The sequence below is a fragment of the Mirounga leonina genome, unplaced genomic scaffold, assembly GCF_011800145.1.
Source record: "Mirounga leonina isolate KUSES-001 unplaced genomic scaffold, KU_Mleo_1.0 Mir_173, whole genome shotgun sequence".
Lineage (NCBI taxonomy): Eukaryota > Metazoa > Chordata > Mammalia > Carnivora > Phocidae > Mirounga > Mirounga leonina.
In genome coordinates, this window is record NW_023270447.1 from 17,120,760 (window position 1) to 17,144,554 (window position 23,795).

A 23,795-nucleotide genomic window follows, 5' to 3' on the forward strand; every position below is an offset into this window, starting at 1 on the left:
ATATGTTATATGTATTACATACTATATTCTTACAATAAGCTAGAGAAAGGAAACATTCCACTGGACTTGGAGGTGGGATAGGAATCCTCCTTGCTGTTCATTGCTTCTTTCAGGCTGTTCTCTCTTTTCTAATTTCTCCCCCTGCCCAGTATTTGCTTTGCTTTGTTTTTTAACTCATGTCCCCTGATGTTGTCACCCTCCTCATTGTGGTAGTCACCTACTCACTCATATATCACTCTGCCTTATTTTTCAAGGACTTTATCTTTTGGCTACTGGCATCCTCTCTAGCACCTTTCCTAATTCTAAGTCTTGTTTTCAATATATACTAGATAATCCTTATGATACTCTCCTTGAGTCTCTTCCAATGACACTGTATTCCACACTCCTTAGGCACTCACTGCCATTGTTGCATTCCACTCTAGACTGCATCACTTCTCCATAATCTTGTTTTCATGCATCCCACTCTAATAGCCATATTGCTGTGGTCACTCTGCAGAAGTAGGATGGACTCCTCTACCTCAGATTTGGTTTGGATGTCGATACTGATGATGCCACACACGTACCAAGAGAGTATGAAAAGTTGTATGGGGCACCTGGCTGGGTCAGTCGGTGGAGCGTGTAGCTCTTGGTTTCAGGGTTGTGAGTTTGAGCCCCATGTTGGGTATAGAGATTACTTAAAAATAAAATCTTAAAAAAATTTTTATTACTCACAAAAAGCAGCTCTCTGTGGAGAGCAGAGCAGGCTCGTAAGCTGGTACAAATGTGGTCTAAGGGAGCAGAGAAAGGAGACTGTCTTAGGGTTTTATGGTGATAGAGGGGTAGGACCAGGGTGAAGGTTCCCTCGAGTGGGCTAGGTCTTGCATGGTTTGTACTTTCCACCAGCACCAAAAGAGTCATCTTATCAATTTTCCTGGGTGTGCGGCACAGGGAAAAGAGAAGAGGTGGAGCTTGAAAGCTGTCAATGAATATTTTTAAAATGGAGTCAGACTCTTTATTATCTATCTATCTATCTTTCCAGCTAATTCCCTTTTATTCTCTGACTCCTACAGTCCCTCAAAAACTTGCAATTCATTGATCCTACCACTTTTTCTCTGTCCTTAATCTCTCCATATTCATTCTTCCCTCATCCCAAACTCCATGGAGAATCATAATCTCTCCCTTAGTTATATTCTCAACTTCCTTGCTGAAACCTGATTAAAAAGAATTCTAAGCCTATTCTGAGCCTGCATCCTGGTAGCCAATTATTAGTGGACAAAAAAAGGCACCACCACACTGACTTAATCTCAGTTAAATTCATGACCATGAACTCAAGTGGGTCCTTATGGCACTCAGTAAGCATATGATTTTTCCCTAGTCCATTCATCTTCTCATTCTCCTAGATAACTACTTCACACCTTTTCTCTCCTCAAAGCTCAGTTACTCTTCTTCACTTCTCTATTGATGACCTTACTTCCTTTGCCTCTGAGAAAACTGAAATGATCAGAAGAGAACTTCACAGACTCCCACTACCCTGCCTACACACTTGCTTGCCTGTTCCCATAGAAGAGCCTGTGCTCCTGTCTACAGATCCTTTCGCTTGTGTGCTAGATTCCAAACTCTTTCCCACTCACTGACACTGCTCCAGCAATTTTCTCTTTTTGATCCTACATTAATTTTTCATCTTCCAGATCTTTTCCAGATCATTCTCATCAAAAACAAGTATTTTTCCCAATTTGTCACTCTGCTGTGGACTCCACTTCCACCACCAGTTACTGCTCATTTTTGGGCTCCCCTTTGTCAAGAACTTCTCAAAAGAATTGTGTGTATTAGACATCCTAATTCCCTCCTCCCATTTTTTCTTAAACCCACATGGATCAAATTTTCTCCCATTGCTCCACTGAAGTGTTACCAATAGCCTCCATGGTACTAGATCCAAAGGTTAGTTCTCAGTCCTTACTCACATATAAGCATTCACTGCTCCTTGATACACTATCTTCACCTGGCTTCCAGGCACCTCTCTCTTGGTTTTCCTCCTTCACTGGCTGCTCCTTCTCAGTCTCCTTTGCTAGCTTCATCCTTGGTTCTCTCCTATTTACATTCACTCCTTTGGTGATCTTGTCCAGTCTCATGGCTGTAAATATCATCTAAATGTTAGTATTTCTCAAATATCTCTAGCTTGAGCCACTATCTTTAACACCAGACTCAAATATACAACTACCTACTCAAGATCTTCACTTGGATTTCTAATAGATCTCAAATGTCCCATGTCCAAATTGAACTCCTGATCTTTCTCTTCAAACCTACACCACCTGTAGTGCCCCCATCTCCACTGATTCGTTTTCTTTTTTTATATCCCATATCAGCTTTATTACCCTATTTGATTTCATTTGCTACATTTATTATTTATTGCCTGTTACCCCACCCCGAAAACGTAATATTCACAAGGGTTGAGATTTCTGTTTTGTTCAGGTTTATAACCCAACCAACTAGAACAATGTCCCGGTGTTCAATTAGTATTTATTGGATTAATGAATGAATGAATGAAACAGGTAGCATCCATTAGCTAACTCAAGAGATTACTGTTCTCTTAACCCAAACTGAAAATCAATGAAAAATGGATTTATCTGCAAGCAATCCCACACACCCTGGTTTAAAACATCTGTGTCTGTATGTGGGTTGGGGGAGGGGCAGGAGCAAAGTTTTTTGGTTTTTTTTTTGTTTTTTCCTCCAGAAATGCAAAGCACCAGAACGAGGTTTAGGTAAAAACCACAATGACTGAGTAAAGATTTGCTTCTTGAGAAAACACTGCTCAGAGCAACAGGCCAGAATGAGTTCTAACTGGCTACCCAAACTGTGTTGGCATCACGTGAAAAGGTAGTACGTGGGGTAAGAAGAAGCAAAAACGCATCTTCCTTCATTACGCATCTCTCGCGTCTCTCTCATCAACAGCTGTTCTCCCACTAGGGTGGCTCTTTTTTCCCTTATTTGGACTTCACTGTCAAAAGAAAGACACCACACCCTTCGTTATGTAGCCTTCACTGAGTAGCTATGCCACGTCCCAGGTCTCCTATCTTCAGGACTGCATTTAATTCAGTACTGTTTTTCTTTTTTTCTTTTGAGTCAGGGTTCCTGGGTGGGGCCAGGAAAACTGAAGATGTTTGAGAACAATACAAACTTAAAGTCTGAATTTTTTTAAAAGTACATTTAAAAAAGTTTAAGGCCGTTAAGAGAAGAAATGGCTTTGGGGGGCACTCTCCGTTCAGCGGAGAGGAGCCCTGTCTGCGTTCGCTCCGCCACAAAGCGCAGAGCCCAGTCCTCAGGAGCTGCGCCCCTAGGTCTTTCGGGCTGCGGCAGACGCCCCCTGCCCCGGCCGCACCCCCCGCCGCGCGCGAGGGAGAACGAGCCCGTCACCATGCAAGGAACCCCAAGCTTCCCTTAAATTTCCATGCAGCCCGCCCAGACACGTCCCGACTGAAGGAGCACAGTCCAAAGGGAACGTCAGTCCTAGCTGGAGGAGTAGCGGGGTTGGCGGGAGGCGCGGCGGAAGCAGCGCTGGGAGCCGGGAGCCGACGGCCAGGTCCGCGAGGTCCGAAGAGTCGGCGCTCCGGCCCGCGCGGTACACACCCTGCTCGACCCGCCCCTCCCCGCGTGGGGCGTGCAACACCCGGCCTTCCACCGCGCCCTCGGCCTCCTCCGCACGCCTCCCCTTTAAGCGCGAGGCGCAGTTGGATTTGTGTCGGCCGAGGCAAGGCGCGACTCCCCTTTATGGCGGAGTCGGCAGCAGCGGCTCTCACTGCCGCGGCGGCCGGGCGAGCGGAGCAGGAGGCCGAGCCTCGGGCAGCCGGCCGCCGTCACCGCAGCGGGGCCGGGGGGAGCGCGGCGCACGCCGCGGCGGGGGCGGAGGAGTGGGCGGGCCCGGGCGGGCTGGGGGCGGGGAAGAGGGGGAAGGCGGGGAGCCGGGTCGCCAGCGCTCGGGTACGCCTCTGACTGCGGCGCGGCGGGGCGATGTGTGATTACCATGGCGAGGAGTCTCTGTCCGGGGGCCTGGCTAAGGAAACCCTATTACCTCCAGGTAGGCCGGCGGCGAGCCCGCCGGGCGCCCTCCCTCGCCGCGCGGGACTCGCCCGCCTCCCTCTTCCCTCCCTGGGTCGGCGCCCGCTCGAAACCCGCTGCCCCCTGCCGTCCGGCACCTGGCGGCGCGCCCTCCCCGGCAGCCCCGGCGCCGCAGACCCTACGGCGGCGCTGCCCGCGCCCCCCAACGGCTGCCCCGGCGCCTCTCGCGCCCTAGTCGCCGGGCTCCGGGGCCCGGGTCTCCTCGCCCGGGCTCGCCCTGGCTCCCCTAGCATCCGAGAGCCCCGAGACGTGACCCGGGTGCGACCCTACGCCCCTAATAGTTGAGACTCTTTAGCCTTGGCTCGGGACGTGCGCCGGCTGCTCCCTGGTCTGGCGCTCTCCTCCCCCTCCCCTGTGGGCCCCGCAGGTCGGTTTTTCACGACTCTGTGTCTTCGGTCGGTGGTAGGAGAGGTGGTGTGTCATTCCACCATATTTTAGAAAATTATGGCAATTTGTCACATCAGTGTTTCCCCAAATCCCCGAGAAGCGACGTGTGTCTAGTGCTGAGCCCCTTGGTTCGGTCTTTCCATCACACTCGAGATTTAAATAGGAGGTAGGACTCAGAAGCCCGAAAGAGGCGGATGGGTGTTTGTTTCTAAAAGGAAACGGGACAGTGTCTGGTGCCGATCCCAAATACCCCAGCAATGCAAACGTAATTCTCAGTCATGTCATGTGTACTGTTCGCGTGTTAATCTTTCATGATTTCCCCGTTCCACCCTCTGTGCCGCTGCCGGTCTGTGTCTTCCAACCCTACTACTGCCTTCATGTACTGTCGGTCACCAGGGGGACCTAGTAGACACCGTGAGTAGCTGAGTGCAAATACATCACCCCAGTGGAAAAACAACTACAAATCAATGCCTCGCGTGGGTCAGCAGTGTTGTCTGCCTTCAGAGGACAGTATTCCTTTTACTGCTTACATTAAAAGGCTGAAGGTATTGATAGACTATTTGGGCATGTGAGTTCATGCTCAGCTGGCGCTTTTATAAATTATTTTAAAAGTTGAAAAGAAGCCATCATGGGGCAAGTAAATCTTTCATTCTTGTTTGGAAATTGCATATGTAAATCGTTACCCTGCAGTGAATGATGTACTGCAAATTGGAAGCATGATTTGACAACCCATGATATAAAGAGTACAGGAGTAAACCTGAACGCCCCGAGTCCTTGTAAAGCAGCTCCAAGAGTAGTAATTATGCTTGAGTAACAACCTAGTGTAGAATTCAACCCAGGCCAGATACCTCTTTGTAACCCTCTATGTGAACAAAAAAAAAATCTTTCCAGACTCTCTCCCCAAAATAAGTTTATTGGGATATTTAAAATGTTTTTTGCTAAAACTAGGTATTTTAATTTTTTAGATTTTGTGGCAGACTTTATTTTAGACTTTGATTAGTTTGTCTCTAAATGTTCTCCAAAAATGTGGCTGTGACATGTTTTGGCACCATAGCTCAAGAGCATTCAGATTGGCTGAATTAAGATTAGTTTTACAAATAGTTTATGTTTCCATTAATGGCAAACATTTGGCAGTTCTGCCTTTCTGAATGTGCACATCATTATCTATTACTAAATTAAGGTGAACTTGGATTTCAACCATTTCAAAAGGATTTGGGAGCATAGTGATATTTTAGTAGGCTACTTCTATATAAAATAATGATTAAATAGAAACATTAATTCTAGTATTATATTTGAGATGAATAAAATTTGGGAACCCAGGGGACTTGTGTCTTAATGTCTTAGTATTAGTACTTATTCTCTTTATGAATTTTCTTGTTAGTTGTCCCTCGCTATACTATTTCAATTTACCCAGTTTAAAAAAAAACAAAACATTGCTTAAGTGTCACCATTTTCTGTTCCCTATTGTCTAAATGCCTCACCTTCTGCTTTTTAGAATTCCTCTACTACTAGGTGCTTCAACCTTGAAATTGTTTTGGGCAAAGTCAAAATATTTCCACCTGAGACTGTCATACAGCTACTCAAGTTTCTTAGCCACTGAAGATTGCATTAATATATACAGTACTCCCTTTCCTCTTTTATTGTTTTATTTTTCCTGAGACTAAAATCATGTTCTTTTAGGAACAGCATGAGGCCTGAGAACAGAGCTGAGCTTTGTTCACTTGTGCTTCTGTTTCATCATGACCTTGAAAAAGTTTCCTAACTTTTTAGTTCCATAGTTTCCATATCATAAAATGGAGATTATAGTTATTAACTGAGTACATCACATGTGTAAAGTGAGGACAAGCTAGATGAAGTTAAATCTGTTTTGTGACATTTTTACTACACTTTAAATAGAAAAGCATGTCAATTTAAATGGTAGGTACATATAGGTAAATATGTTGAATTCCTTCATCCAAAGGTTCCTGGCTTCCCCCCCCCATTTTATTTATTGAGCATTTATTGATATTGACCCAGGTGCACAATGGGGACTTATCATATTGACTAAGTCATTTACTTAATATTTGTTGGAGGCCTGTCACATGCCAGAAACTTTGTGAGGTAGTAGCAATTCTACTAGAGCTAAGCAAACATCTTTGTAATCCTCATGGAGCTTAAAGTCTAGTTAGAGACAATCATTAAATAATCTCAAAAATGTATAATGACAACAGTAAGTGCGATGAAGGAAAACGGAAGAAGTGAAAGACTACCTGTGAGGAAGAGAACAGTTTCTTGCTCTTTTAAAACTGTTTTACTATAGAAATTTTTATACATACATAAGGCAGGAAAGAATAATGAACTCTCACATACCTATCACCTGCCCTCAACAATTACCAGTATTTTGTTTCATTTCTCCTCCCATTGTCCTCCTTCCAACTGAAGTGGGGTTTTTTTTGGATTTTTTTTAAAATTTTTAATTCTAGTACAGTTAACATACAGTGTTATATTGGTTTCAGGTGTACAATATAGTGATACAATTCCATACATTACTCAGTGCTCATCATGATAAATGTACTCTTAATCCCCATCACCTATTTCACCCATCCCCCTACCTGCCTCCCCTCTGGTAACCATCAATTTGTTCTCTATAGTTAAGAGTCTGGTTTTTGGATGGTCTCTTTTTTCCTTTGTTCATTTGTTTCTTAAATTCCATATATGGAATTTGTTTTTCTCTGACCAACTTAATTTCACTTAGCATTATACTCTCTAGTTCCATCCATGTTGCAAATGGCAAGATGTCATTCCTTTTTATGGTGAATAATACACACACACACACACACACCCCACTTCTTCTTTATCCACTCATCTATCGATGGACACTTGGGCTGCTTCCATAATATAGGTATTGTAAATAGTGTTGCAGTAAACATAAGTGTGTGCATATCTTTTTGAATTAGTGTTTTCATATTCTTTGGATAAATTACCCAGGAGTGAAATTACTAGATGATAGGGTAATTCTATTTTTAATTTTTAATTTAATAAAGTTTTATTTTTCAAAATGTACAGTTGGTGGGCTCTCTTCATGCATCTTCACCAGCAGCTGGGTCATCTCCACCCTTGGTATTTCTTGTGTAAATTACTTGAGTTCTGTGCTTTGAAACCAGTTTAATAAGTCCGCCCTGGCTAGGAACCTCGAATCTTCAGTTTCTCAGAGACAACAGCTGGGGTTATAAGCTAATAGCTGAGAACTTCCTTACAGAGTTTGTCATATGTCGCTTTGTCAAACAAGACCAGGTTATTGAGCTTGTGCCGAACTTTGCCTTTGGATCATTTCTTTTTAGTCTTACCCCCAGGTTTGTTCACTGGGTCTTTGTCTTTCTTGGTTGACTTTCTGGCATCTTTCTTCTTCTTGTCATCCTTGGGTGACATTGCAAAGCTCAGAGAACAGCGGCCATCCCTGCAGCATCACTAAAAGACCAAAAGCTATTTTTAATTTTTTGAAGAATCTCCATACTGGTTTCCACAGTGGCTGCACCAGTTTGCATTCCTACCAACAGTGCAAGAGGGTTCCTTTTTCTCTACATCCTTCCCAACACTTGTTGTTTCTTGAGTTTTTGATTTTAGCCATTCTGACAGACGTGAGGCGATATCACATTGTGGTTTCGAGTTGCATTTCCCTGATGATGAGTGATGTTGAGCATCTTTCAATATGTCTGCTGGCCATCTATTTGTCTTCTTTGGAGAAATGTCTATTCATGTCTTTTGTCCATGTTAAAATTGGATTATTTGTTTTTTGGGTGTTGAGTTTTATAAGTTCTTTATGTATTTTGGATACTAACCCTTTATCAAATATGTCATTTGCAAATACTCTCTCACATTCAGTAGGTTGCCTTTTAGCTTTGTGGATTGTTTCCTGTGCTGTGCAGAAGTTTTTATTTTGATATAGTCCCAATAGTTTATTTTTGCTTTTGTTTCCCTTGCCTCAGGAGACATATCTAGAAATATGTTGCTACAGCCGATGTCAGAGAAGTTACTGCCTGTGCTCTCTTCTAGGATTTTTATGGTTTTAGGTCTCACATTTAGGTCCTTAATCTATTTTAAATTTATGTTTGTGTATGGTATAAGAAAGTGGTCCAGTTTCATTCTTTTTCATGTTGGTGTCCACTTTTCCCAGAACCATTTGTTGAAGAGACTGTCTTTTTCCCATTGCCTCCTTTGTCGAAGATTAATTGACCATATAATCATGCTCTCTGAGCTCTCTGTTCTGTTTCGTTGATTTATGTGTCTGTTTTTGTGCCAGTACCATACTGTTTTGATAACTACAGCTTTGTAGTGTATCTTGAAATCTGAGATTGTGATACCTCCAGTTTTGTTCTTTTTCAAGATTGCTTTGGCTATTCAGGGTTTTTTGTGGCTCCATACAAATTTTAAGATTATTTGTTCTAGTTCTGTGAAAAATGTTGTTGGCATTTTGTTAGGGATTGTGTTAAATCTGTAATTTGCTTTGGGTAGTGGACATTTTCATAATACTTGTTCTTCCAACAAACTAAAGTATTTTGAAACAAATCTCAGATATCACATCATTCCATCCAAATACCTTATTATGCATTTCTAACAGATAAGGATATTTTTAGACATAATCACAATACAGTTATCATACCTAACAAATTTGATAACAGCTCCTTATTTTTCTCTGCCCTCCTTCTGGATATGCATTACCCTGAGAGGACTGACTAAATATGCTATGGTGTGGGCTTACTGTGATTCAAGAGGGTCTCTCGGCAAAAACAAAACAAAACAAAAAACTACCCCCTCACCAGCTTGTTCATGCTGGAAAATGTTCATCTAGGGAAACTAATTCTCATTTTGTGTTTTGGGAGAATGTCTTAGAAAATAAATGTCTGGTTTAAGTAACATTTTCATGTAAATGTATTATTTTATTTAGAATGAAGATGCATTAGTTAACAGGTGTAAAAGATCCTGCTTTGTTTTGGGGATAGGGGATGGAGTGACGAGTACAGAAGGAATTGGATTTCAAAGATGGAGGGGAGGGATGAAGGGCCCAGCAAGAAGAGATGGAGGTTGCAGAAACCAGCTTTATATAGTTGTAATTTTATTGTTTGTCTTCAACTGGGTGAAGTCAAAAAACAGTTATGTCCTGAAGTGTTGAGGCCTCAGGGCTTGCAAGTTCTTTTCCTCCTACAATTTACAGGGGAAGAAAATGTTAAGCAGTTGACTTAATTATAAAGGACTTTCAATCCCGGTGTTTTTATTGATCCAGATAACACTGTGGTAATTGATAATGCTTCTAGAGAACTATAGCATTATGCAATTAATGATATGTTTTCAGCTATAATATGGATTAAATAGGCATTTATGGGCTAGTGTGGGGGCCTAATCACTGTTTAAAGCTTTGTTTATATAACAAAAGAGATTCTATGGCTTGTGAAGAAGAATTGTGTGGTATATCCACATAGTAGAATATTATTCAGCAAAAAAGAGGAATGAAGAACTGATGTATACAGTAACATGGATGAAACTTGAAAATATTAAACACATGAAAGAAGCCAGCTGTAAAATACCACATACTGTATAGTTCCATTTATATGAAATCTCCAGAAAAGGCAATTCTGTAAAGACAGAAATTGGATTAGTTGTTGCCTAGGGCTGGGAGGGTTGGGGGGGAATGGATATGAGGTTTATTTTGGGGTAATAGGAATGTTTTAAAACTGAGACTGGTGATGGTTGTACTCTATGAATATAGTAAGAACCATCGAATTGCATACTTTAAATGAATAGAATGTATGGTTTGTGAATCATATCTCAATAAAGCTGTGGAAAAAAAAAAAAGGAACTGAGTTTATCTCATTGATGTGGTCCATTTCTCTGACCCTGTTGCAGATTCGACCAATGCCAGCTTTTTGATGCAGGGAGTACTTCTTCTAGAGAAGTGGTGCAGGTGTACTGTTTGTCTGTGGGGCCTCTCTGTCGGCCAGGAGGGTTTGCGACCTGCAAACACTTACCTGAGCAACCAGCTTCTCATGGCCAGGCATCATTCTCAGAGCATACTAACTTAGAGTTCCATCCTTCCCAGCCACTTTGTTGAAACCTTACCTGAGAAACAGTGCTTCCTGGGCTGGCTAACCGATGTGGCACATTGAGTAGAGTCCTGCATCAGAGATCGGAAACTGTGGGTGTATTAACCCGTTCAGACCATTTTCAGGCAGTGTTTTTCTTCCACACACCATTATGGTACTATCTGTGGGCTGCTGGGTGTAGTGACCCAGAATGACACCTGCGTGTATCTATTTTTAGCAGTGTGTTTTCTACAAATTAGGATCTACTTTGTTTAGGGTTTACTCAAGTCTGAGTAACTGACTGATAACACAGCCCTATAGTTCCTTGGTTTTAGTTTAGAATACCTTCTTCCTTCTCACTATCATTAAGTTCTGGAAGAATGAAAGTGAAGACAATTTAGAGCGATTCTCTGTATTTAGATTATACACATTTTCCATTCTAGTAATTCTGTCTGCATGCTCTGTTGCATTGAAGAAGCTGCTGCAATTATAATGGAATTTGAAGTTTGAGATATGTGGGTACTTCTAAAGGTTTTTAAGCTCTTTAGATTGCTAAAATTTTATATTTCTTGAGGCATCTTCTTAGAAATGACTAACAGTTTCAATTATGTGTTCAGTAGGTCTGTCATGAAGGAATGGATAGATAGCAAGTTCTAATTAGGGTGTGGGCTCTTGTTTAACATTTCTGATACCAGGCTCTTTGGCTTATATTAGTACTGTTTTTCAAACATGACTGCTGTAGATGGTTTGCTTCTTTATGGCTTAGTGTGGCTATTTTGTGGAATTTAATGCCAGATGGGGTTACTGATCTAGATTAACTGGAAGTAAGTGATGATGTTGACAAATACAGTACTAAGAGTGTTATGGCTTCTTGCCCATTTTCAGCCTCCAGGATTATTTTAAATCTAAAGATAATTAGAGCAGGTGGTGGTTCCCTATTCCTGAAAGGCTATAGGTGGTGTGGTTCTCATCATGTTTGTTAGACCTGCTGTTCAGAGCTAAATTTTTGTCTTTGCCTGAAACTAAATCTCTAAAACTATGATTAGCTTCCTGAGACTGGTCAGTATATTAAGAGCATATGCATTCCATAATGTCTTAAATTCAAGCATAAAATTATAATGTAGCCATTTATATTACCATTAGTTGCTTTTTGCTTTTTACCTCTGTTAGGAACTCAAACAAATGATGAATTCTCAGACAAACTGCATCCTCACCATACTTTCAGGTTGTAGCATACAGTAACAGTGTTGGTTTCTTCATTGTCATCTTTCCAGTGCTGCCCTGGTTTTCATTTTGATGGGTTATAGAGTTGTTTTGTATTCTCTGTAGTTCATTCGTTCGTTCTTTCTCTCTTTTTCCTTCCTTCCTTCCTTCCTTCTGCAGTTAGTCACATTTTAATATTTCCATTTTTTTTAAGATTTATTTATTTAAGATAGAGTGAGTGTGCATGCAGGGTGCGGGGAGGGGGGGAGCAGTGGGCAGAAGGAAAGGGAGAGAGTCCCAAGCGGACTCTGTGCTGAGTGTGGAGCCCAACAAGGGGCTGGATCTCATGACCCTGAGATCATGACCTGAGCTGAAACCAAGAGTCAGGCGCTCAACCGACTGCCACCCAGGTACCCCAATGTTTTAATTTCTTAAAGTTGCTTAGAAACAATACTGTACCATTCTGTTAAATACTATATTTTTACATCATTTTGTTGAAAAGCTTAATGTCTCACATTTTTAACATATTTCTAGACATTCAAATATTTTGCGAATAATTTTTTTAAAATTTTAATCTACAAAGTATATGAATTTAGAAAAACTAGGATATTATAATGTGAACATATTTGAAAAAAACCCCAAAATATTAGTAGATGAATTTTTCTTTAGAAATAAGTATTTCTTTTGGTGGGGGGAGTTGACTGAATATTTCATGAAATTAAATAGTTATCTTTTTAATTTTTTAATTTTTATTTTTTTGAAGATTTTATTTATTTAACAGAGAGAGAGACAGAGATAGAGAGAGCATGAGCAGGGAGGAGAGGGAGAAGCAGGCTCTCTGCCGAGCAGGGAGCCCAATGTGGGGCCTGATCCCAGGACTCTGGGATCATGATCTGAGCCAAAGGCAGAGGCTCAACCTACTGAGCCACACAGGCACCCCAATAATTATCTTTTTTAGATGTGATTCTGATATTGTGGTTATTTTTTTTCTTTTGTTTTGTTTTTTATTGTGACTCCAAACATATAAAATTCATGATTTTACCATTTTTAAGTGTATGGTATGTTAGTGTTAATATATGTACATTGTTGGGGTGCCTGGGTGGCTCATTCGGTTAAGCGTCTGCCTTCAGCTCAGGTCATGATCCCAGGGTCCTAGGACTGAGCCCTGCATCAGGTTCCCTGCTCAGCGGGGAGCCTGCTTCTCCCTCTCCAACTCCCGTTTGTGCTCTCTGTTGCTATCTCTGTCTCTCTCTCTCAAAGAAATAAAAAAACGTATATATATATATATGTATATATACACACACACATTGTTGGCAACAGCTGTCTGGAACTTTTTCATCTTGCAAAACTGAAACTCTGTGTTTATTAAACAGCAGCTCCCCATTTCCCCCTCCTTGCCAGCTTGGTAACCACATTCTACTTTCTGTTTCTATGAGTTTGACTTCTTTAGATATCTCATATAAGTAGAATCATGCAGTATTTGTTTTTTTGTGACTGACTTATTTCACTTAGCATGATGCCCTCAAGATTCATCCATCTTGTACCATATGACAAGATTTCCTTCTTTCTAAAGGCTGAATAATATTCTACTGTATGTGTATACCATGCTCTCCTTATCCATTCATCAGTCACTGGACATTTAGGTTGCTTCCACCTCTTGGCTATTGTGACTATTGCTGCAGTGAACATGGGAATGCTAATATCTCTTTGAGATCCTGCTTGCAATTATTTTGGACATATACCCAAAAGCGAGATTGCTAAATCATTGGGTAATTCTGTTTTTAGTTTTTTGAGGAAACTCCATACTGTTTTTTTTTTTTTAAAGATTTTATTTATTTATTTGACAGAGAGAGACACAGCAAGAGAGGGAACACAAGCAGGGGGAGTGAGAGAGGGAGAGGCAGGCTTCCCGCCCAGCGGGGAGCCCGATGCGGGGCTCGATCCCAGGACCCGGGGATCATGACCTGAGCCGGCTCGATCCCAGGACCCGGGGATCATGACCTTAGCCGAAGGCAGACGCTCAACGACTGAGCCACCCAGGCGCCCCCTCCATACTGTTTTTTATTGTGGCTCTACCATTTACATTTCCACCAGCAGTGCATAAGGGCTCTTTCTCCTTGCCAGCACTTGTTCTTTTCTGTTTTGTTTATTTATTTATTTATTTTGATAGTGGCCATACTAATAGGTGTGAGGTGGTATCTCACTGTGTTGTTGTTGTCAGTTTTTGTTTTGTTTTGTTTCTTTGAAGATTTTATTTATTTGAGAGAGAGGGAGAAGCAGATTCTCTGCTGAGCAGAGAGCTGCACGCAGGGCTCGATCCCAGAACCTTGAGGTTATGACCCGAGCTGAAGGCAGATGCTTAACCAACTGAGCCACACAGGTGCCCCTCTCACTGTGGTTTTGATTTGCATTTCCCTGATGATGAGTGATGCTGAGCATCTTTTTATGAGCTTGTTGGCCATTTTCATGTCTTCTTTGGAAAAAGTTCCTTCTTGATTTGTTTCAGATTGATGTCTTTTCAATAGGGTTATGGATTATTATAAACAGAGTTCCCCTTTCTGTCCTAAGAACTGAGTAATCATGTTTGAGGATATTCTTGCAAGAGAGATTTATAATATGCTAACAACCTTCTGAATTAATTACTGCATCCATTTCAGACCTGCATGGTGTCAGAGTCACAGACTTAGAGATCCTAGAGCTGGCACCACAAGTTTTACTGCCTGCCCCCAATTGCTTGAAAATTAGAGCTTGTTGTTTATATTAAATTTAAAATCTTTTTAAAAATTTATTTATTTATTTGACAGAGAGACAGTGAGAGAGGGAACACAAGCAGGGGGGAGTGGGAGAGGGAGAAGCAGGCTTCCAGCTGAACAGAGAGCCTGATGTGGGGCTCAGTCCCAGGACCCTGGGATCATGACCCGAGCCGAAGGCAGACGCCCAATGACTGAGCCACCCAGGTGTCCCTTAATTTAAAATCTTGATCAACATGCCATCCTCTGTACCATTGATTAGATCCAGCTTTTGAATAAAAAGTGCTAAAGGACTTTTTTGAGATAATGGGGAAATTTGAAAATGGACTGTACATTGGATAGCATTATTGTATCATTGTTAAATTGTGTTATTTAGGAGAGTGTCCTTATTTTTAGACGGTGTAAACTGAAATGTTTAGGGTAAAAAATACCATAGTGTTGATAATTTACTTATAAATAGTTCAGGAAAATTATTTGTATATGCATATATAAAAAGCAGGGTGTCTTAACCTCAGCACTATTGACATTTTGGGCTGGATAATTCCTTGTTGTGTGGGGCTCTGTTTTGTAGGATGGTTAGCAGCATCCCTGGCCTCTACCCACTAGATACTAGTAACACCCCCCAGTAGTGACAGTCAGAATATGTCCAGACATTGCCATATGTTCTCTGGGAGGCAAAATTGTTCCTAGTTGAGGACCACTGATACAGAGAAGAAGAAAGCAGGAGAGGTAGAGATATTTATGTATGTTTAGAGAGAGAACGAGAGAGTAAGCAAATATAGGACAGTGTTAGCAATTGGTGAATATAGGTAAAGCGTATTTTTTTATACTATTCTTTTAAATTCTCTACAGATTTAAAGATTTTCAAAATAAAAGGTTGGGGGAAAATAAATCAGACTGGATTTCATAATAACTGAGTATTACTGGAAGATGTGTGAATTCTGGCCAAAGTTACATTAAGGGTCAAGAAAATGAGATTTGATAGAGCACATATCAAGTCAGTAATTAAAGAAAGTGTGTTCATTTTCCAGTGATCCTGGAACATTTTACCACAAATTTAGCAGCTTAGACCAATACCCGTTTATAGCCTTATCTCACAGTTCTGCAGGTTAGAAGTCTGGGCACAGTTTGGCCTGGCTCGTTCTTTGCTCCAGGTTTCAAAGGTTGAAAATCAAGGTGTCACTAGGGTTGACTTTCTGGAGCTCTGGGGATGAATTGGCTTCTGGACTCTTTCAGGTTGTTGTCAGAATTCAGTTCCAGGGCGCCTGGGTGGCTCAGTCGTTAAGAGTTTGCCTTCGGCTCAGGTCATAATCCCAGGGTCGTGGGATCGAGCCCCGCATGAGGCTCCCTGCTCAGCAGGAAGCCTGCTTCTCCTTCTCCCACTCCCCCTGCTTGTGTTCCCTCTCTTGCTGTGTCTCTGTCAAATAAATAAATAAAATCTTTAAAAAAAAAAAAAATTCAGGGCGCCTGGGTGGCAGTTGGTTAAGCAACTGCCTTCGGCTCAGGTCATGATCCTGGAGTCCCGGGATCGAGTCCCGCATCGGGCTCCCTGCTCGCAGGGAGTCTGCTTCTCCCTCTGACCCTACCCCCTCTCATGTACTCTCTCTCATTCTCACTCTCTCAAATGAATAAATAAATCTTTAAAAAAAAAAAAATTGGGCGCCTGGGTGGCTCAGTCGGTTAAGCGTCTGCCTTCGGCTCAGGTCATGATCCTGGAGTCCCGGGATCGAGTCCCGCATCGGGCTCCCTGCTCAGCGGGGAGTCTGCTTCTCCCTCTGACCCTCCTCCCTCTCATGCTCTCTGTCTCTCATTCTCTCTCTCTCAAATAAATAAATAAAATCTTAAAAAAAAAAAAAAAATTCAGTTCCACACTGTTGTAGGACTGAGGTGTCCATTCCCTTGCTGGCTGTTGGCTGGGGTGGTTCTCAGCTTCTAGAGGCCACCTACATTCTTTGGTTCATGGCTCCCTTTCTCCATCTGCAAAGCCTGCAAGAGTGGTAGAGTCCTCTGCATGCTTCAGCTCTCTCTGATTTCCTCTCTGCCTCATGCTCTGGCTCTTCTGCCTTTCTCTTCTGCTTTTAAGGGCTCGTATGATTACATTGGGTACACCCAGATAACCCAGAATATTTACTTTAAAGTCACCTGCTTAGTAACCTTAATTCCAGCTGCAAAGTCCCTTTACTGCAATACCTAGATTAGTGTTTGATTCAGTAACCAGGGGGTGGGAATCTTGGGAGACATCTTTAGAATTCTGCCTACCACAAAAAGCATACAACTGAATTCTGACAATTAAAAAAATAAATTATTTCCTAAAATATTTTATACGTGTCTTTCCCATTACTATTAGGTTTAAAGATGGATATTGTCATAGAATAGATTTTATAAGAGGGTAGTGTTTTTTTTAAGTTTATTTTTTTTAGTAATCTCTACACCCAGCGTGGGACTTGAACTCATGATGCCAAGGTCAAGAGTTGCATACTCCTCTGACTGAGCCAGCCAGGCACCCCAAGAGATTTGTATTTATCCCTCCAACAATTACTATGGGAAGAATCATGGATATTTAATAAAGAAGAAAATGCAAATCGCTGGTGAACATCACATGCAAAACTATTTGTTTTTACAACATACTATTCTTAAAACTTTTGTACCCTTACACAAACGAAAGTAAGAGCACAAAATTTTCACTTTATGAACTCTAAGAAAACTTTCTTAAAATGTAACTTACTTCCCTTTATTACATAATTAATTAGAATTGTTCTTTACCCCCTTGTTTTGTTTTTAACGTGCCAGCTGACAACATTTTCAGGCACACCTGATCAGTAGAACTAAATTTGTCCCCAGTGAAGGCAGAGCCTAGTTATTACCCTTGTCTTGTCCTTTGTCCTGAGCATATACTCAGGTTGTGCAGTGTAGTGCACATGTATTTATATGTATTCAAAAATATTCTGTAATCACTCTGAGATTCTGAGCTCTGGTAGCACACACTCCTGTCTCTCTTGCATTCCTGTTCTTTATTCTCACCACCATCACCACCACCATCTTATCACCGTCTTCATAAATGAGGCCTTTGCCACTCCCGTGCCTTCCAGTCTGCCAGCACCCTCTGGCTTCCCTCCTTTCCCTACTGAGTCAGGATGTCATGACCTGTCATTTCAGCTGCTCTTCATTGGCTCATTTACCAACTCCTTGTTGCCCTGACCTTCTTTCGTTCTTTCCTGGTACTCCTGCCCTTTCCTTTAGTCTCTTCAGTCCTTTGCTCCCCGCTTTCCCCAGGACTTCAGCCTTCTCCAGCTTCTCATTTTGTACAGTCTCTATGGGTAATTGCAGCTCTTCACATGGGTTTTACTACAACCCAAATATTAATGAGTCTCAGTGTTGTATCATCAGGCCAAACATCTCCCCCAGAACTTTAGATTTGCACTTCCAGCTGCTTATTTGATATCTCCCTTTAGATGGCACTTCATATTTTTTAAACATTTTTTATTTAAATTCAATTAATTAACACATAATGTATTATTGGTTTCAGAGGTACAGGCCTATGATTCATCAGTCTTATATAATACCTAACCTAAATTCCACCCCCCTTGAAACTTGCTTCTTTCCCTGTTTCAGTTAGTGATACTCTCCAGTTACTCAAGAGCATTTCCCGGATGATTAATAATGGTGAGTACCTTTTCATGTACCCACTGGCCATCTGTCTCCTGCTGGTACCATGATTATCTCCTGTCTCATTGGACCCACTATAATGGCCCCCAGAATGGCCTTCCTGCCTCATTTATCCCTTTTAGCTCCATCTTCCACATTGCTTCCAGAGTAATCTTCCCCCAAATGCACATCTGACCTAGTCTCCCTCCCTGCTAGTGAAATCCTTTAGTGGCTTTCCTACCGTCTTCAGGAGATGATGCAGAGTTCTGAGCATGGCCCTTCATTTCTGGTCCCTTCCTGTCCTGCTATTTCATTCCTGCCACCACCACCTCATGCACCGTTTGCCCTAGCAATCCTGAAAAACTTCCAGCTTACCAACACACCATGCTCATGTGTCAGCCTGTCTACCCTCCCCCACCTTTTCTCCTTTGCCCTAGAATGCCCTTCCCCCATTTCCCTGCATTCCTCTCTACCTGGTTTATTCTCAGTTTTCTACTTGTCCTTCAGGTTTCAACTCTAAGAGGAAGTGACCTTTTAGCAGTCCCTCCCTAAGACCCCACACACTATTATGTGCCACTTCTGTGCCCCAGACTGTGTGCATGATAGCCGGCACATACTTCTCTTGCTGCGTTTATGATACTGGTTTGTCATCACTGGTTTTCATAGCTTTCTTCCGCCCCAGACTGTGATTTCCTTGAGAGCCAAGATGTCAGTTGCCCTTTTCTATCTCCTGTGCCTAACCCAGAGCAGATGTTCAGTAAATGTTTGTTGAATGAATGAATCAGCATAAACACTGGTAGAGACAGTTTTATGGGGCTGATTAGATTAATTTAAAAAAGATTTATTTTATTATATTTTAATGAAGTTTTTATTATTTATTTTAAATTTTATTTGAGAGGGAGAGCAAGAGAAAGAAAGCATGAGTGGAGGTGGGGAGGAAGGGGGGGTAGAGGAAGAGGAAGAAGCAGACTCCCTGCTGAGGAGGGAGCCCGATGTGGGGCTTGATCCCAGGACCCCGTGATCATTACCTGAGCCCAAAGCACACACTTAATGACTGAGCCACCCAGGTGCCCCTTATTTATTTATTTTAGAAAGAGCAAGCGCTCATGAGGGGAGAGGTCAGAGGGAGAGGGAGAAAAGCAGACTCCCCACGGAACGCGGAGCCAGAGACCACAGGCCACACAGGGTTGATCTCATGACCCCAAGATCATGACCTGAGCTGAAATCAAGAGTCCAGTGCTTAACTGACTGAGCCACCCATGTGCCCCTAGATTAATCCTTTATACAAAAGAAAACGTATATACAACGAGTAAAATAATATAGCTGAGCTTATGATACAAATGATGTCTCCCCTTCTACTTCTCTGTATCCCCAGCTTTACTCCTGAAAGGTAGCCTCTTTGAACCTCCTATCTTTTGGGATTTCCTGGTGGCTACATCTCTGTGTCTAGAAACTGTACACATCCTAGGAGGTGCTTTGTTCTCATATACTTTTTTATATCTTAAAATGTTTATTTTTGTCAGAATAGCTGGTGATTTTCTGTTTCTGGTTTATTACTATAAGTGTTCCCTCTCCATAAAAATTCATTCAAAATTATTCTGATACACCTTTAATGTCTATTTTATGTAAGTCACAATATATATGTAATAGATTAATATAGTCATAAGTTTACATGGAACATAAATAAGTAAATGTACAAATGTCAGGGATTTGGGCTCTAAGATATTTTCCTGAGAGGGTTGTATAATCAAAAAGATTTGGGGCTACTGCTCCAAATAATAGGCTTTTATCTGTTTTGTTTTTTTAAAGATTTTATTTATTTATTTGATAGAGAGATAACACAATTAGGGAGGAGGGGCAGAGGGAGAGGGAGAAGCAGGCTTCCCGCAGAGCAGGGAGCCTGATGCGGGACTCGATCCCAGGACCCTGGGATCATGACCTGAGCTGAAGGCAAACACTTAACCTACTGAGCCACCCAGGCGCCCCTTATCTGCTTTTTTGATTGATCAACTTTAGATATTATCTATTGACTTTCCACTTAAAAAACTAATGTTTAGCTTTCTAACACTACAGTCCTCATTCTCTCTTCCAGTGTTTGATATAGTAGTTAATTTTACTTCCTCTGCTGCTTAACTTAGTAACTTTGGGTAACGACAGCTCTATTTCTCATCTCATCCACTTATGACAGTCTTTGTTGACTCCTCCATTTTAAAAAATGGGCATTAGAACATGTGCTTCTTTTTCCATCTGTTTTTCTCACTTTCTGTCAGCGACTCTTATTTTACATTGTCAAGGTTGATAACTTTTATATTTTGTCCTGTTACCAAGGACAACCAAGTCTCCATATAAGTTGAATCTAAAAGATGGAAACTATAAATAGTATCATACTGTCATGACCTGTTAATTTTTCCAGAAAGGAAAGTTTCCCTTATGAACCTGAGACCCATTGACTGCAGCCTGAAGTTACTTTCTCCTTGTCTGGAAAGCAGGTAGAATTAACAGACAAGGACAAATGCCTCTTGTTATTAAGCACATTACTGCAAGGATTTGTCCTTTTCCAGAAGCTAAATCATACGTCTGCCAGGAGGGAAGAGAACATGTGATGTTTGTACATTCTCTATAAAAAGTTCCTTTTTGCTTAGAAATTATGCTTGCTTACTTTTTAATATTCCAATTAAAGAGTAAAAATTTTGTCAAAGCCTAGCCTTTGGGATCTGTAATGAAGTAACAACAGTTATAATTTGTGATTACCATAGGCCACAATTTCTTCCCTGAGCAGTCAATATACCTTATTTTTCTGGATGGTTACCTGGTCAGCTATAGGGAGCGGACATTTCTTCTGACATCTGCCCCCAAATGCAAGTGAACCGAGCTAGTTCTGGAGTGCTGGACCATTTGAATAATGAGAACAACTATCATCTTTAGGGAGAGTAGTACAGGTAGGAAGGGGCCATCATTTGGTGGCCACACCACAATTTCCACATTTATAGAAAATACGAGTGAAACATTTTTGGCCAGTCTTTCTTTTGGGATCCTGAAATTTATGTCTTGAAGCCAAAGTATCAAAGTTAGTTCTGGCCTAAGATGAAGGGCATCTCTATTTATAGTAACCCCTAAAATATGATTCTATAAATATTTAGTGCAGAACCAATTTGTGTGCTAGGATTACATTTTCTTCTCTCTAGGGCTGGGGTTATGAAGCCTGGACTCTCAAGATTCTGTGATTGGTAACAACTAGATCCTCTTTTCTCATACTCCATTAAATCCTTATAATCGGGGTACATGTAAGCTTGCTTCATATTTGAAATGTAGCTTTTTTGTGCCTTTTTTCCCCCAGGGAGTTTCTCACTGCCTTTCTTCTTTTTCTTCTTCTTCTTCCTCCTCCCCTTCTTCTACTTCTTCGGGCAAAATATATCTTTGTCATGGCCTCACTTCTTCTCTACTCTCAGTTGTATTTATTCTGTGGAATTCCCCTTTGTACCCAAATGCTTTTCTAGGCTACCACACAGCTGTCTTCCAAGGATTTCCATCCACTCTTCTGGGTTGGAATCACTGTTCTCAGGAACCTGTGTCTCCCACAGGATCCACTTCCACTATCCTGATTTATTCCATCATTTTACTGGAATATGTCCTGAAATGAGTTCTTTAAAAGGATACGTGGGAAATAAACTTTGAGTCCTGTCTAAAACTATCTGTATTGTACCTTCATACTGATTTGTGTTGAGTTGGGTGTAGCATTCGGGGCTGAAAATAATTTCCTTCAGAAAATGTGAAGACATGGTTCCATTGTCTTCTAACATCCTCTATTGCTGACAAGAAGCCATTTGTCAGTCATTTCTGGGTGACCTGTGTTTCTGTTCAGGGTCTCCTTTTTATACTTGTTTTGGAATTCTATGAGGAAATGTATAGATGTGGATCTTTTATCAGTTAGTTGTATTGAGCACTCACTGAGCCCTTTCAGTCTTAAGACTTGGGTCTTTCTTCAGCTCTGGGCAATTCTACTATTTCTTAAATAGTTTTCCCCTCTCTTTTTTTCTGTTTTTGGATTGGCTCTTTATGTCTCTTATGGTCTCTCTATTATTTCTGTATTTTTATCCATATGCTCTCGTTCTGTACTTCTCAATTTGGCTTTCCAGATCATCTGTTGATTTACTTTCCTTTTCTAATCACCCTTTAAATTCTAAGAACTTTTAATTTAAAGAGTTCTTCCAAGTTCTTTGTTCCTTTTTTTGTGGTTTCCTATTCCTATTTTATATGGGTGCAATACTCTCTTGAATCTTTTGATTATAGTAGTTTCCTTAAATGTTGTCTTATGTCCCTTAATTATATTTGTTCTCCCCAGGGTTCTTTTTTCTATTATTTTTTCTATGTGTTTTTCTTAGTTGTTTCTCGTGCTGATTGTTTTCCCCATGTGCCTGGTAGTCCCTGGTTGCCTATTCGTATTTTACTTAATTAATTAATTTTTGTTAAGATTTTATTTATTTATTTGTCAGAAAGAGAGCACAAGCAGGCAGACAGGCAGGCAGAGGCAGAGGCAGAGGGAGAAGCAGGCTCTCCGCTGAGCAGGGAGCCCAATGCGGGGCTCAATCCCAGGACCCTGGGATCACGACCTGAGCTGAAGGCAGACGCTTAACCAACTGAGCTACCCAGGCACCCCTGTCTATTCATAGTTTAGAAATAAGGACTGAGGAACTGGTGTGGATTTTCTATGCCATTTTAAAAGCTGGTCTCTTTCCCCCCCTAGACCCATCACCTGTGTGGATGGCTGACTGAGCCCTCTGTGAAGAGCGAGATGCCTTGGCTGGCCTGCTTGCTCTAGGCCTATGCTCGGACTCTGCCTTTGTGCTAGAGGAGTGCTCTACTGTGGGTAGACTGTACTCCCACTAGATGCCTTGGCTTTCCCCAGGTCATTTGTTCTTTCAGCTATCGGGCTTTTGGACCGAGAGTTAATGCCAGGCTGCCTGTGATCTGTGTGGGGGTGGGGGAAGCAGATGGGGATGCCAACCAGCACAGTTCCAAGTACAGACCTTCAATTATTCCCACTGTCTTCAGCCCCACTTTTCCCTTCTCTCCTCCCTTGTACCTGCTGGCCTGGAGCCCAGAGCCATCAGGTGTCCCTGGGCAGATTGGCTGTCTAGATTCCTTCTAGCATTCCAACAAGCATTTTGGCTTCCAGCTCCTCTTAGCTCGCCTCGTGACTGTGTCTTTCTCTGCCTGTCTCATCCATCACCACAATTCCATCTGCTTTTTGAATTCTAGAAATTTGTTGTATCCTTCATCCACTGGTGAACCCCTTAACTTCTCTTTCCTTTTGCTATTATAGGTTTATTGCCTCTTTTGTCTCCCTTACTTGAGTGTGGTTTTGTAAGCTTTGGGTAGTAAGCCCACATCCTCAACCTACCATCTTGAACTAAAAGTCCTGATACGAATTTTAAACTATCTCTCTTATGAATATTTACCTAACCTGTTTATCTTCATGGCTGCAGTGTCTATTTAAGCATTGCATAATTTATAAATTATTTCAGTAAAGTAAGGCAAGAGAATGAGAGTAAATAACTTCAGAGGGATAAAGATCTAATGGCACAATTTTTCAGAAAGTCTTGTATAATAGCAGCAGTTTATTTTGGAAAAAAATGAGAGAAAACTGCTCAATTAAAGATTA

At 41.5% G+C, this 23,795-nt stretch overlaps 1 protein-coding gene and 1 pseudogene across 2 annotated transcripts in view; one reads left to right on the plus strand and one right to left on the minus strand.

The window, feature by feature from the left end:
- Window positions 1–3,923: 3,923 nt before the first annotated feature.
- Window positions 3,924–23,795, plus strand: part of DIPK1A (divergent protein kinase domain 1A) — a 124,745-nt gene continuing 104,873 nt past the window's right edge. Inside the window, exons 1-2 of one of the 2 annotated variants that reach the window (XM_035018022.1) lie at window positions 3,986–4,051; window positions 4,876–5,024. In XM_035018022.1, coding sequence (XP_034873913.1) covers window positions 4,947–5,024 — 78 coding nt within the window. In that variant the 5' untranslated portion in view covers window positions 3,986–4,051; window positions 4,876–4,946. Of the gene's footprint in view, window positions 4,052–4,875; window positions 5,025–23,795 lie in introns of both variants that reach the window. The other variant, XM_035018023.1, reaches the window with a different exon arrangement.
- On the minus strand, window positions 7,539–7,887 carry LOC118019138 (annotated as a pseudogene).